Source organism: Chroicocephalus ridibundus, chromosome 12, assembly GCF_963924245.1.
Source record: "Chroicocephalus ridibundus chromosome 12, bChrRid1.1, whole genome shotgun sequence".
Classification (NCBI taxonomy): domain Eukaryota; kingdom Metazoa; phylum Chordata; class Aves; order Charadriiformes; family Laridae; genus Chroicocephalus; species Chroicocephalus ridibundus.
This window is the reverse complement of record NC_086295.1, coordinates 6,873,142-6,883,737: the sequence shown is the minus strand read 5'-3', so window position 1 is coordinate 6,883,737 and position 10,596 is coordinate 6,873,142. Positions and strand designations below refer to the sequence as shown.

The 10,596-nt window shown below is 48.2% G+C and overlaps 1 protein-coding gene across 1 annotated transcript; it reads left to right on the top strand.

Moving 5' to 3' along the window:
* Nucleotides 1–1,135: 1,135 nt before the first annotated feature.
* TFAP2C (transcription factor AP-2 gamma) lies at nucleotides 1,136–10,057 on the top strand. Its single transcript, XM_063350047.1, has 7 exons — nucleotides 1,136–1,264; nucleotides 2,672–3,148; nucleotides 3,437–3,488; nucleotides 5,040–5,262; nucleotides 5,831–5,949; nucleotides 7,333–7,474; nucleotides 9,307–10,057. Exons 1-7 carry the CDS (start codon nucleotides 1,217–1,219, stop codon nucleotides 9,590–9,592), a joined length of 1,347 nt encoding a protein of 448 aa, XP_063206117.1. The 5' UTR covers nucleotides 1,136–1,216; the 3' UTR covers nucleotides 9,593–10,057.
* The last annotated feature ends 539 nt before the right edge of the window (nucleotides 10,058–10,596 follow it).

Genomic DNA, 10,596 nt, shown 5'->3' with positions numbered 1-10,596 from the left:
CCCTGCCACAATAAACAAACACTTGCTCCTCTCATGTAAATGAGCAGTGATCCGGATGCACCTTAAAACACTGGGAGAAGTCGTTGCTTTTTGAAAACGATGTTCATTTTGTCTGACACACATAACTGCATAGATCAAATGGCTGCAGAAAGGTAGCAATTTCGCAGGGAAGTATTTTCTAAGCTTAGATGAAAGTGTGCTCACGGCGTCCGAAAATGCCTGTCTCACCTCCCACCTGCTTCCCCAGCCCCACGTTTTCGCGAAGAGATGAGACAGGCGGGATTTTCGTTAGAAAAAAATTAAAAATAATAATGATGCGAGGAACCAGTGGCACAATTCACACAGCCCCGAATCGGGGGCGCTGAATCAGTGCTGCTTTACCTACGAGGGATTCAACACAACTGCAGTAATCTTGTCGGATAATTAAGTAAATTATACCTTAAACATTGGTAGCTTACAAGTTGTAATCAGTAATTCAAACTCTTGACAATTATGCAAATTGAGCTCAGGCTGGCGCTCGGACTTTCTCGCTTTTGCAAAGAAGACTTTTTCCCGAGTTTATTTCGCCCAGAAGTTGCCGGACCCGGGGCGGGGGGGGGGGGTTGGAGAAACACCGATGCTGCGCCTCCCCGCGCGGATTTAAGCAAAGTCCTTCCGCGCATGGGGGGGGACACACACGACGGTACTCTACTCCCCCCCAACCCCACAAAAAAAAACCTCCATCCACCCAAACACGTGTCGGGGGTGAGCTTTCCGGGGCACTCTGGTTGCGGGAGTGGGATGTCCACGCATGACCCCTTCCCCGCAGGCCAAGGCTGCCCCCCCGCGCCCTGAGCGCTCCGTAGGCGCTGAGGGGGGGATGTCCGGCCGTGCGCTACCTCCCCACCCCTCCGCGGGCGCGGAGCGCAGCGCGGAAGGAGTGGCTTGAGGCTGCGCGCTCCCTCCTGAGTGGCTGGCGGCCGCGGCTCCCAAGCCATCCCTGGGGAGGAGTTATGATAATCCTATTGCCATTAAGGGCGTCTGGGCAGGGAAAAAAACCCGAGTGACCACTAGCGCGGAGGTTTAGTCCGTCATCTGCCTTCATGCCTGCCAACTGAGCTCCGTCCGGGGGGCAGCTCCTCTTCCCCAGCGCCGACGTGGATTTACCGCCCGTGGGGGGGGGCCCGAGTTCTCGTCTGTTTTCGGCACCACACACCTGGTTTGGACGCTGGACGCCATGTTGTGGAAACTAGCAGATAATGTCAAGTACGAAGAGGACTGCGAGGTGAGAAGCGCGGGGAGGGGGCGGGAGTGGGGAAGGGGGGGGTCCGGCGCGGGGCAGCGCGGAGCTCCGCCGCCCCCCCCGCCCCGAGCCGCGCTGCCCTCCCTCCCTCCCCGCTCGCCTGCAGCCGGCGCCTGGCTCTCCTGCCTCCCGGCCGGGCGGGATTTCGCCCTTCCCGAAGACCCTCGGGTTGCTTTTTTTTTTTTTTTTTTTTGTCTTTGGAAGTGCGAATTTTATTTTTTTTTCCCGAGTCTTTTGAAGTCTTAAATAAGACGCGGGTAAAAGCCCCCGCTGTGAGAAACAAGCCCGCGACCCCCACCCGCCCGGCGGAGCAGCGCCTTACGGGAGCGGGCTGTCCCCCCCCCGCGGAGTGGGGCAGCAGAACCGACAGCCGGGGCCGAAGGCAGACGCGGGCAGCACCCTCCCCCCTCCTCGTCCGCCGTCGGAGCTCGGTGCCGAGTGTCCCGGTCTGTCGGGCCGGCCCGGGCTGCGGGGCCCCGGGGGTGAGAGCGCCGGGGGATGCGGAGGAGGCGGCCGGCAGGTAGCGATGCTGCGGGGATGAGCCGTGCAGCCCCGGGCGGACCTGCCGTCCCGCGTCTTCCACCCCCGCGGACGTGCTCCCGGGTTTTGATCTCTCCGAAAGCGGCTGTGTCCCCTGTCCCCCGTCCCCCCCCCCGCTCCCCGGCTCCATTGGTCGCGGTTCGCCTGCTCGGCTCCTACAGATTAGCTGCAGTCCCCGCTTCACGCTCCATTGGGACCCCATTCACCTCTTATTAACTAGCCCTGTTATTTTAATGACCGTGAAGCCAGAAGCTGCTAAATCCCTGGATCAGCTCAATGTACACTTTGACTGCTGAGATTGAAATCAGGGGAAGAAGCAGAGATGGGACAGCTGGAGGGAGAAACACCGTCCTTCGCCAGCAGCCGTCGGGCGAGAGCTGTGCGTCCCGGACGGCTCCCGGAGCCCCGGGAGGGTAGGAGGGAGGGAGGGAGGGACGGACAGACCGGGGGCTCCGGCCTCCTCTGCCCGGGGCCTCGGAGCCTCCTCCCCAGCCGGGGCAGCGCGGCGGGAATGGGGCTGCGTCGCTGATTTGAATTTTTATTATTTAATGATTCTCCCACGGACTTAAGCTCGGGTTAGTCTGTTGTAGCGATGAGGAGAGCAGTGGGAACTGGTTTCTAATTCCTTCCCTGGGAGTGGGGCTGGTTTCCTACGCGAAGTGTCTTAAAAAGAGACGGCTCCCTAGGGCAGGAGCAGGGCGGCTCTCCTCTCTCCTTTCCTCTTCCCCAGTGCCACCAAGTGCCGCCGCCCGCAGCCCTGAGCGGCGGTGCCCGGCGTGGCCCCCCGAGCCTGGGCTGCCCCCGCTGACGGCCGCCCCCCCTTCCCCCCTACCCCTCTCTGCTTTCCAGGACCGGCACGATGGGAGCAGCAACGGGAACCCGCGGCTCCCCCACCTCTCGGCGGTCAGCCAGCACCTGTACAGCCCGGCTCCGCCGCTCTCCCACTCGGGCGCCTCCGACTTCCAGCCCCCCTACTTCCCCCCCCCGTACCAGCCGCTGCCTTACTCCCAGTCCAGCGACCCCTACTCCCACCTCGGGGACCCCTTCTCCATCAACCCGCTGCACCAGCCGCCGCCGCCGCCCCCCAGCCAGCAGCAGAGCGCCTGGCCCAACCGGCAGAGCCAGGACCCGGCCGGACTCGCTCCCCACGGTCGCCCCGGCCTCGTCCCCCACCTCTCGGCGCTGGAGAGCGGCTCCGCCGGCGGCCGCAGGGAAACGTACCGCCGCTCCGAGCTCCTCCTGCCCCACGGGCACGGGCTGGACGCCTCCGCCCTGGCCGATAACCTGGGCCTGCACGACATGGCTCACCAGATGGAGGAGGTGCAGGTAAGCCCCCACCCCGGGCCCCCCCGCGCATCGTGTGAGGCGGCGGGACAGGCGCTCCCCCGCCGGCGGAGATGCCCGAGCGCTCCGCTGCGGAGCCGGGCACCGTCCCCTTCTGCACATCCCGGCTTTAATTGTCCCGTGCCCGTCTTTAGAGCGAAATACACCTTTTCTCCTTTTCTGCCCTTCAAACGGGGACGCGGGAGGCGGGGGTGGGTTTCCCAAAAGCCCCCCGGCTCCTTCCCTCTCAGCTGTTCAAGGTGCGAAACTTTCTCCCCTTTCTCTTTCCAGAATGTGGAAGATCAACACTTATTAATGCATGACCAGACAGTCATTAGAAAAGGTCAGTAAGGTGGCACTCCAGTTTACTTTCCCTTGTCAATAGTTAAAAGTTTAATGACGCACCGGTGAATTGACGCCTTATTATCTTTTAAAAGACCGATCCTTTCGGATCGGGAGGGTGGTGAGGTTTTTATTACTCGCTCCGTCGGTGGATTTTTCTAAGGCCATCCGAGGGAAGGCGGCGGCAGGGACAAACCCCCAGGGCTGCCCCGGCGAGACTCCTCCGGGGGACACTGGCCGTCCCCGCACGGACGAGTCCCTGCTCTTGTGTGTGGCTTTAATCGAAACCAGGACCTTGGACCGAATTTAATGCTGCCCTGGAATACGTGTGTGTAAAGTGACACGGGGCTTTTTAGTTTTTTGGTTAGGTTCCTTTTTTCCTTTTTTTTTTTTTTTGGTTGCTAGCGACAGTTTGCGGCTTTTTTGTTGTTTTCAGTTTTTTTTCCCTTCAACAACTTTACAAGGCTTGAAGGGAATGAGTTCACTGACATAAGCCTGCTCGGCTTTATCTTAATCGAAATGGTTTTGTAACTGAGGTTTTAAGGAAGGAAAAAGACGTATTGACTCAATTTACAGTCATTTAGGATTTTTTTTACCCTGCTTTTGTTTTTAAACAAATTTGTGCTTAAAAAAAAAAATCAGTGGAAGTTTCCTCTGAAGACTTCAAACAAATACCTAACTGAGGAAAAGCAGAAGTGTTTGTCAGAGCGCTGATTGCTGCGTTTGGCTCATGGGAGAATAATTTCGCTGTCAGATGCACCGCTGAAAAATCTTTCCCCCTCCGGGGAGCGGGGCTAACCTCGGCTCTTTAACCCTTTCGGATCGGTGCCGTGAGCCGGCAGCACACCACCGGGGGTTAACTGGGTGGATTCGCAAGGGGATGATAAAACTGGATCCGTGGTTTTCTCCTTGCAAAGCCTTTGTTGTCCCTATTCACCTAAAGGCTGAAGCCATTAACGAGCGATGTTTTACCGTCAGTTCTCTTCTGGGCTGCATCCCCTCTCTCTGTTGTGCTGTCTGTTATGTATTTGTTGGGATTAAATTCCAAAGGCGGTTTCTTAAATCTGCGTGTGCGAGGTGGAAGATGAACCCCAGCAGGAGCTGGGAGGCTTCTCCCTGCCCTGGCTCGGAAAGAGTTTTTGGCAGTAGCTGAAGGATGCTAATTTGGAGTCTGTAGTTGTACCAGGCTTTTTATAAGCATGGATTTGTTAACTTGCAGCATGCTGCTTCAGAGATGTGGGGTTTGTGCTTTTTTTTTTTTTTTTTTTTTTTTTTTTTTTTTAAGAAGTATTCTTATTGTGTTCGGCAGCTCCTTGAAATTTAGTGTGGCAAAATATAGCTATTTTTCAGGAATAGTTGTGGGGACCCTTTGGTCGCAGCCGAGCCCCGGGCTGCAGATAGATGCTGGAGATATGGGGGTCAGTGGTGTGAGCATTTAAAGCAAAACGAAATCCCGTCTCCTGGTCTTTTTCTGTAGGAAGAAAATTCACTTGCCACTTCTTATTTATTTTTCTCTTTTATAAAATACCTGCTTTCCCTCCTCCTCCCGCAGGTCCCATTTCCTTAACGAAAAACAGTGCCCTGAGTCTCCCCTGCCAAAAGGATGGATTAATTGGAGTGGTCATAAACCCCAATGAAGTATTTTGTTCAGTTCCGGGGAGACTTTCCCTCCTGAGCTCCACGTCGAAATACAAAGTGACAGTAGCAGAGGTCCAGAGGCGGCTCTCGCCCCCCGAGTGTCTCAATGCCTCTTTGCTAGGAGGAGTGCTCAGAAGGTAGGCTGTGACTCCCTCGAAACCTTCCCCATCGTGCCTATTGTTTGTGAGTTTTCTTGTTCGTGTGTGTGAGCAGCCAGATTAGCACAGCGAGGAGCTAAGGAAGTTTTTTAGCAAACTTCTGGTTTTTAAGAAGCCCAACAACACTGAATCCTAATAGGCTTTGGAAATAAAACTTCTTTGCACTTCTGCTACTTCTCGAGAAGTGCTATTAACAGCTCTGACAGCAATTCTCATTCTCTGTTTTAAGTTGGATTTTTGGATTAAATCTCGTGGTCTTGATTAATCACTACAAAGACATTTTTTATGTCCTTTTTTGCATACGCTTAATTCGGCTTGTGATCATTCTACAGCTGTTGGTTTCGATGTACAGTTTGAAACATTTTGATTTTGACCTGCTGTGTTTCATCCTGGCTGGTTTGTAGTAGAGCATTTTAAAAGTAGGTCACTTGAAAAGAAGCCTGTTTTTTATCTTCTCCCCAGTAACTGGAATTTCTCATCTTTAAAAAGAAGTGTTCCCTAAAGATAAATAAGACCTTCCCCCCCCCCCCCCCTTCTTTAATTACAGAGCCAAATCTAAAAATGGTGGCAGATCATTAAGGGAAAAACTGGATAAAATTGGCTTGAATCTTCCCGCTGGTAGAAGGAAAGCTGCAAATGTGACACTATTGACATCTTTGGTGGAAGGTCAGTCCTGAACATGTCTTAAAAATAAACTTTTTTTCCCTTGAGTACAGCTTTTATCCTTTGGGAAAGCACGGAAAGGCTAGAAAGCTGATGAACATAATAGAGAGTTTTTTGTTTATTTTAAAGTGAGCATGATGGGGACATTGCAGCAAGTAACAGCTGTGTTGCCTTTGAGGGGCTCCTCTCCCCTTCTCTCTTCAAATCCAGTTGCTAAGCCCTTGCCCTCAGAGCCCTACCTGCACAAACCCAGCTAATACTCCTCTTCCTCACGGCTGCATCGCGGGGATGCTGGCAGGGATGCAGTGTGCAACATGCCAAGCTCTTCAAAACGCGTGTTTGTCCAGTCTGTGTTTTTGAGGGGGGTGCGTGGTTTCAGGTTTTGTAAAGGTGTGTGCAGGGACGGGCAGGGAAGGCAAAAGGAGGGAAACTCATCACATTAGTGGGTTTGGTTCCTTATTGGGAAACTTTAAAAGTCTGGGGCAGCTGACTCTGATGCCTGGCCCTACCTCAGCGGTATCCTCAGAAGCTTTTCTAATAAACAAGCATATAAAGCGAGATTTATAGCTTTTGACTTCCTGATAGGAAACTGGAGCCCCTTTAATCTGTAACATGTTATGTGGACCCTCTGTCAGTTAAGCTGACTTGAAGGGTGTATATATATGTATGTGTGTGGTTATGTTTTGTGTTTCTTTTTAAAGTAGCTCCTGGTAGTGGTACAATTTAATAGGAATAGGAGCAGCAACTGAAAAGTGAAAAATGATCTAACAATACCTTACTGTTATTTCACATCTACATCAGCTCAAATAAACAGCAACATCCATTTAAAAAACCTTTATTTGGAAGTTGGGTTTAAGAGAGCTTATGTGTGAGCACATGCACACGTGTACATAATGCACTGATCATGCCAATCCATTTTTTTAAGCCTGATGAAATTACCTTAATGAAAAAAGTGGCCTAGTTATACACCTTAAAATTTTATTTTCTATGAAAATGATTATTAGAAAGTGTTTAGAAAATACATTAAACTGATAACCTCTTTATCATAGAAGTGAAATTTAGTTGCCAGGTTTTTTTAAGTATCAGTGGACAATTTGATCTCGACTGAATTGTAGTCTTTGCTGCACAGTTAATCTGGGTAGAGACAAATTTTCTTTCCCTGTATAAAGGCAAGAGAACTATTTTTTTTTTGTAGCAGTCACCCTGTAGGTTTTCTTTTCTTGATGCAAACTTACAAAGAAACACTGATCTATTAGTGAGAAAATGGTAACAAGTGGTATGGTGGTACAAGAGCAGCGTTCACAGTACTTGCCTTAATTTCCCTGATCCCCTTATAATAAACAGATGTAACTAGATGTAATAAGTGTTCCTTCTTACCCACACCAGGTGAAGCTGTACATCTTGCTCGTGACTTCGGTTACGTTTGTGAGACAGAGTTTCCTTCCAAAGCAGTGGCTGAATATTTAACTAGACCACACATGGGCCGCAATGAAATGGCAAACAGGAAGAATATGCTTCTTGCTGCAAAGTAAGTTTGGGGTTTGGATTTTTATTAATATTTTTTCCTTCTCCTTTTTAAATATGCTTTTGTCTGACCATAAGTATCTGTGACTGTGGACAATTTGGTACATTTTCATGTGTAATTTTAATCAGGGAGATGAAGCAATTCTTTTTATTAGGCTTTGGTTTGAATTAAACTATGGCAGCAGTTATTTTAGTCTGAACCAATCATAATAACAACCCTGTATGATGGCTCTAAAGCAGTTTGGACCAGTTCTGTTCGTTCTTCTTTTTCCTGAAGTTTTTACTGCAGTTAAAAGCCCTATACCGGGCCAGCTAGATATCTAAGAAAAAGATGTCCCTCAATCTGACAGGGTTGAGGACCTGTAGGGCAGGTGTGGCCTGGGAATGTGACCCACTGTTGGGACTGGGAGCAGGAGATGGTTCACATGCAGGGTATCTCCAGGCAGAGTTACTCGTGGGTGTGCTGGGTGCAAGGGAAGCTCCTCTGCCACGTCCTCATAACTGCTTTTAGCAACAGTAGCACACAGGTTTCCCCCACTGGACATGACGAGTCTAGACTTTTATGGATGGTCCCTTTTCACTGAAGATTTTAATGGTTCAGTGAAAGCCAACCTTTCGTAGATGTGAAAAGTCCCTGTGCTTAACTAAATTCCTATTGCAAAGCTTGATGAACAGGGGGAGGAAGGGTAAAGGAGAAGCAGCTCTGTTATGTCTGTTCTGCAGATGTTTGTACCTGTAAATAAACCACCTATTGAACAGGTCTCTGGTAGGAAATGCCTGTGTTGAGTTACGCTTATCTTAAACTGGTGGCTGGGGCGGTCACTGTCCCCTTCCCCCGCCAGCTTTCCCAGGCTGAGGTTTAACAAAGCCTCCAGTTCATGATCCATTCTGGTCCGAGATGTTTTCTGGCTTGGGGTTGGTGTGATTCCTTGCTTTTGAAGGCACCCTGGCTCTGCAGAGGATCTGAGAAAAGCCTGTGAATCTGCTGAGAAGAGTTGCCCTGACTTTGGACTCAGACCAGGCATGCAACACGCACTCCTGTTGCTGAATTAATACAGCTTTCCCTGAAGCAGAGACCTTCTTTAACAAGAATATCTCTTAGAAATGTAGTCTCTGTCTCCTTCCTATAGCTTGAGACGTTATGCTTTTTACTGAGCATACCCTTTCTGCTCTTCAGTGTTCTCAATACTGGAATTGTTATTAGCACTGATAACAATCACCTTTTGCAAGAGGTTTGTGATTGTGAAATTCTGATAGAGTGATGATTCTGTTAAGATTGCTCAGCTCCTGTGAAATCCCATCAAGGGGACAGATTTACAAGCAGCAAACAACATATGCTTGAGCATTATTAACCATTCATGTTTTGTCAGGCATGTGTGTTAGTGTTTGCAGGATCAGGGCCTGGGTCTCTTAAAGAGGACATATACATACAATGTGCACAACTAAATTGAATCTCCTATTCAGCTGCTTTAGTCTTTCTAAAGCACTTAACTGCAGCTGTGTAAATTCTCATAGAAACTAGCCCGAAATTCCCACTCCGTCCTTAAAATCTAGAGCAAATGATGCAGAGCCAGCCAGACACCAGAGGCGGAGAGATTATTTTGCGGAGTGTGTATGTGTTTTTGTGACATAGATATAACAGAAGGTTCATCAGAAACTGTTGCTAATAAATAGGGTTTAATTTTTGACGCTGCTGCTAATGAATTTCTGAAAACTCTTAATTTCCACATAACTGCCAAATGTTTGATATGGACTTTCTCGTTGTTTGTACTTATTTATTTGCTTTTGCATAAATTCCCACCATGGTGTAAAGTGTGATCGCTTTGTGTCTTGCAGGCAGATCTGTAAGGAATTCACAGACCTCCTCACTCAGGACAGAACTCCTCTTGGAAACACGAGACCTAGTCCCATCTTGGACCCTGGCATCCAGGGCTGTTTGACTCATTTTAGCCTCATCACACATGGCTTTGGGAGCGCTGCCATCTGCGCTGCCATGACATCCGTCCAGAACTACCTAAATGAAGCATTAAAAATAGCAGACAAAACATACATGAACGCTGGCGACCAGAGCCCCGCAGAAACCAACAAAACCATTGATAAAATGGATAAGCACAGGAAGTAAAAGGAGAGAAACCAGACTTTAAATTCTTCCTCCTAAACACAGACTGGGATCTTCTTCCCAGGGGGAATATAGAGATTTGAGTTCTGTGTTTTTGTTTTTGGTTTTGTTTTTTGTTTTTTTTTAAACAAAGGAGGGGAAAAAAGGAAAAAAAAAATCATCTTATTCAGGATCTTCACTCCCCCTGGATCCATGAGACAAGTCTTTCTAAAAGCTGCAGCATCCCTTTTCTGTGGAAGCAATTACCAGAAGATAAGTACTTGGTACACGTGTATTGAAATCCTTTGCTGTAAAAGTGGTGCTATAAAGGGGTTTTTGATGGAAATATACAAAGAGATATATTTAGATTTCTTTTCCACATCTAAATATCTAGTGGTGACCAGCTTTGTGTATAGTTTTTAAGCTACGGATTTTAGATGGAAGCCTATTTGTTATCTGATACAATTTCAGGGTTTTATTCTCTCTAAATGCAACAGTAACAATAAAGCAGTATTAAACAATGGTATATAGATTTATGTACATTAAATTTTTTTTATAAACACCTGAAAATAGTAAGATTATTCTGTGGGTTGGCTTTTTGTTTTGTTCTATTTTGTTGGGTTTTTTCACTTATTTTCAGATTACCATAGGAGAGTACTAAAATCCTGCTAGACTTAAAAGTTATCTGACGGCATTTGACATGCTTATTTTTATGGAAATATTCAGGCTTTTAAAAACTGCAGTAACGTTGGCTGCAGTGGATGTTATCTTGATATTTTATTAACAAGGAATAGCACAAAATGAAAATGCTTTTAGAAAATTCACTTTCTGTCTGAGGATATTGCAGCTTTATTCACATATTTATATTATCTTGTTTTTAATCTGGGGGGGAAACTTGAAAGAATAGGCACATACCTTTTTTTAAAAAAAAAAAAAATTTTTTTTGTTGTTGTGTTTTGCCTATTAAGGCCAAAAAATATTTCCAGGGAGGCTTTATGTATTAAGGGAAGCAGTGTGTTGAATGTAAA

What these genes read in the sequence shown, in the direction of transcription:
- TFAP2C (XM_063350047.1), top strand. Translation starts at nt 1,217, where the DNA reads ATGTTGTGGAAACTAGCAGATAATGTCAAGTACGAAGAGGACTGCGAG. An exon ending in AGTACGAAGAGGACTGCGAG is followed by an intron (nt 1,265 to 2,671) that starts GTGAGAAGCGCG and finishes TCTGCTTTCCAG; the next exon opens with GACCGGCACGATGGGAGCAG. An exon ending in CTAGGAGGAGTGCTCAGAAG is followed by an intron (nt 5,263 to 5,830) that starts GTAGGCTGTGAC and finishes CTTTAATTACAG; the next exon opens with AGCCAAATCTAAAAATGGTG.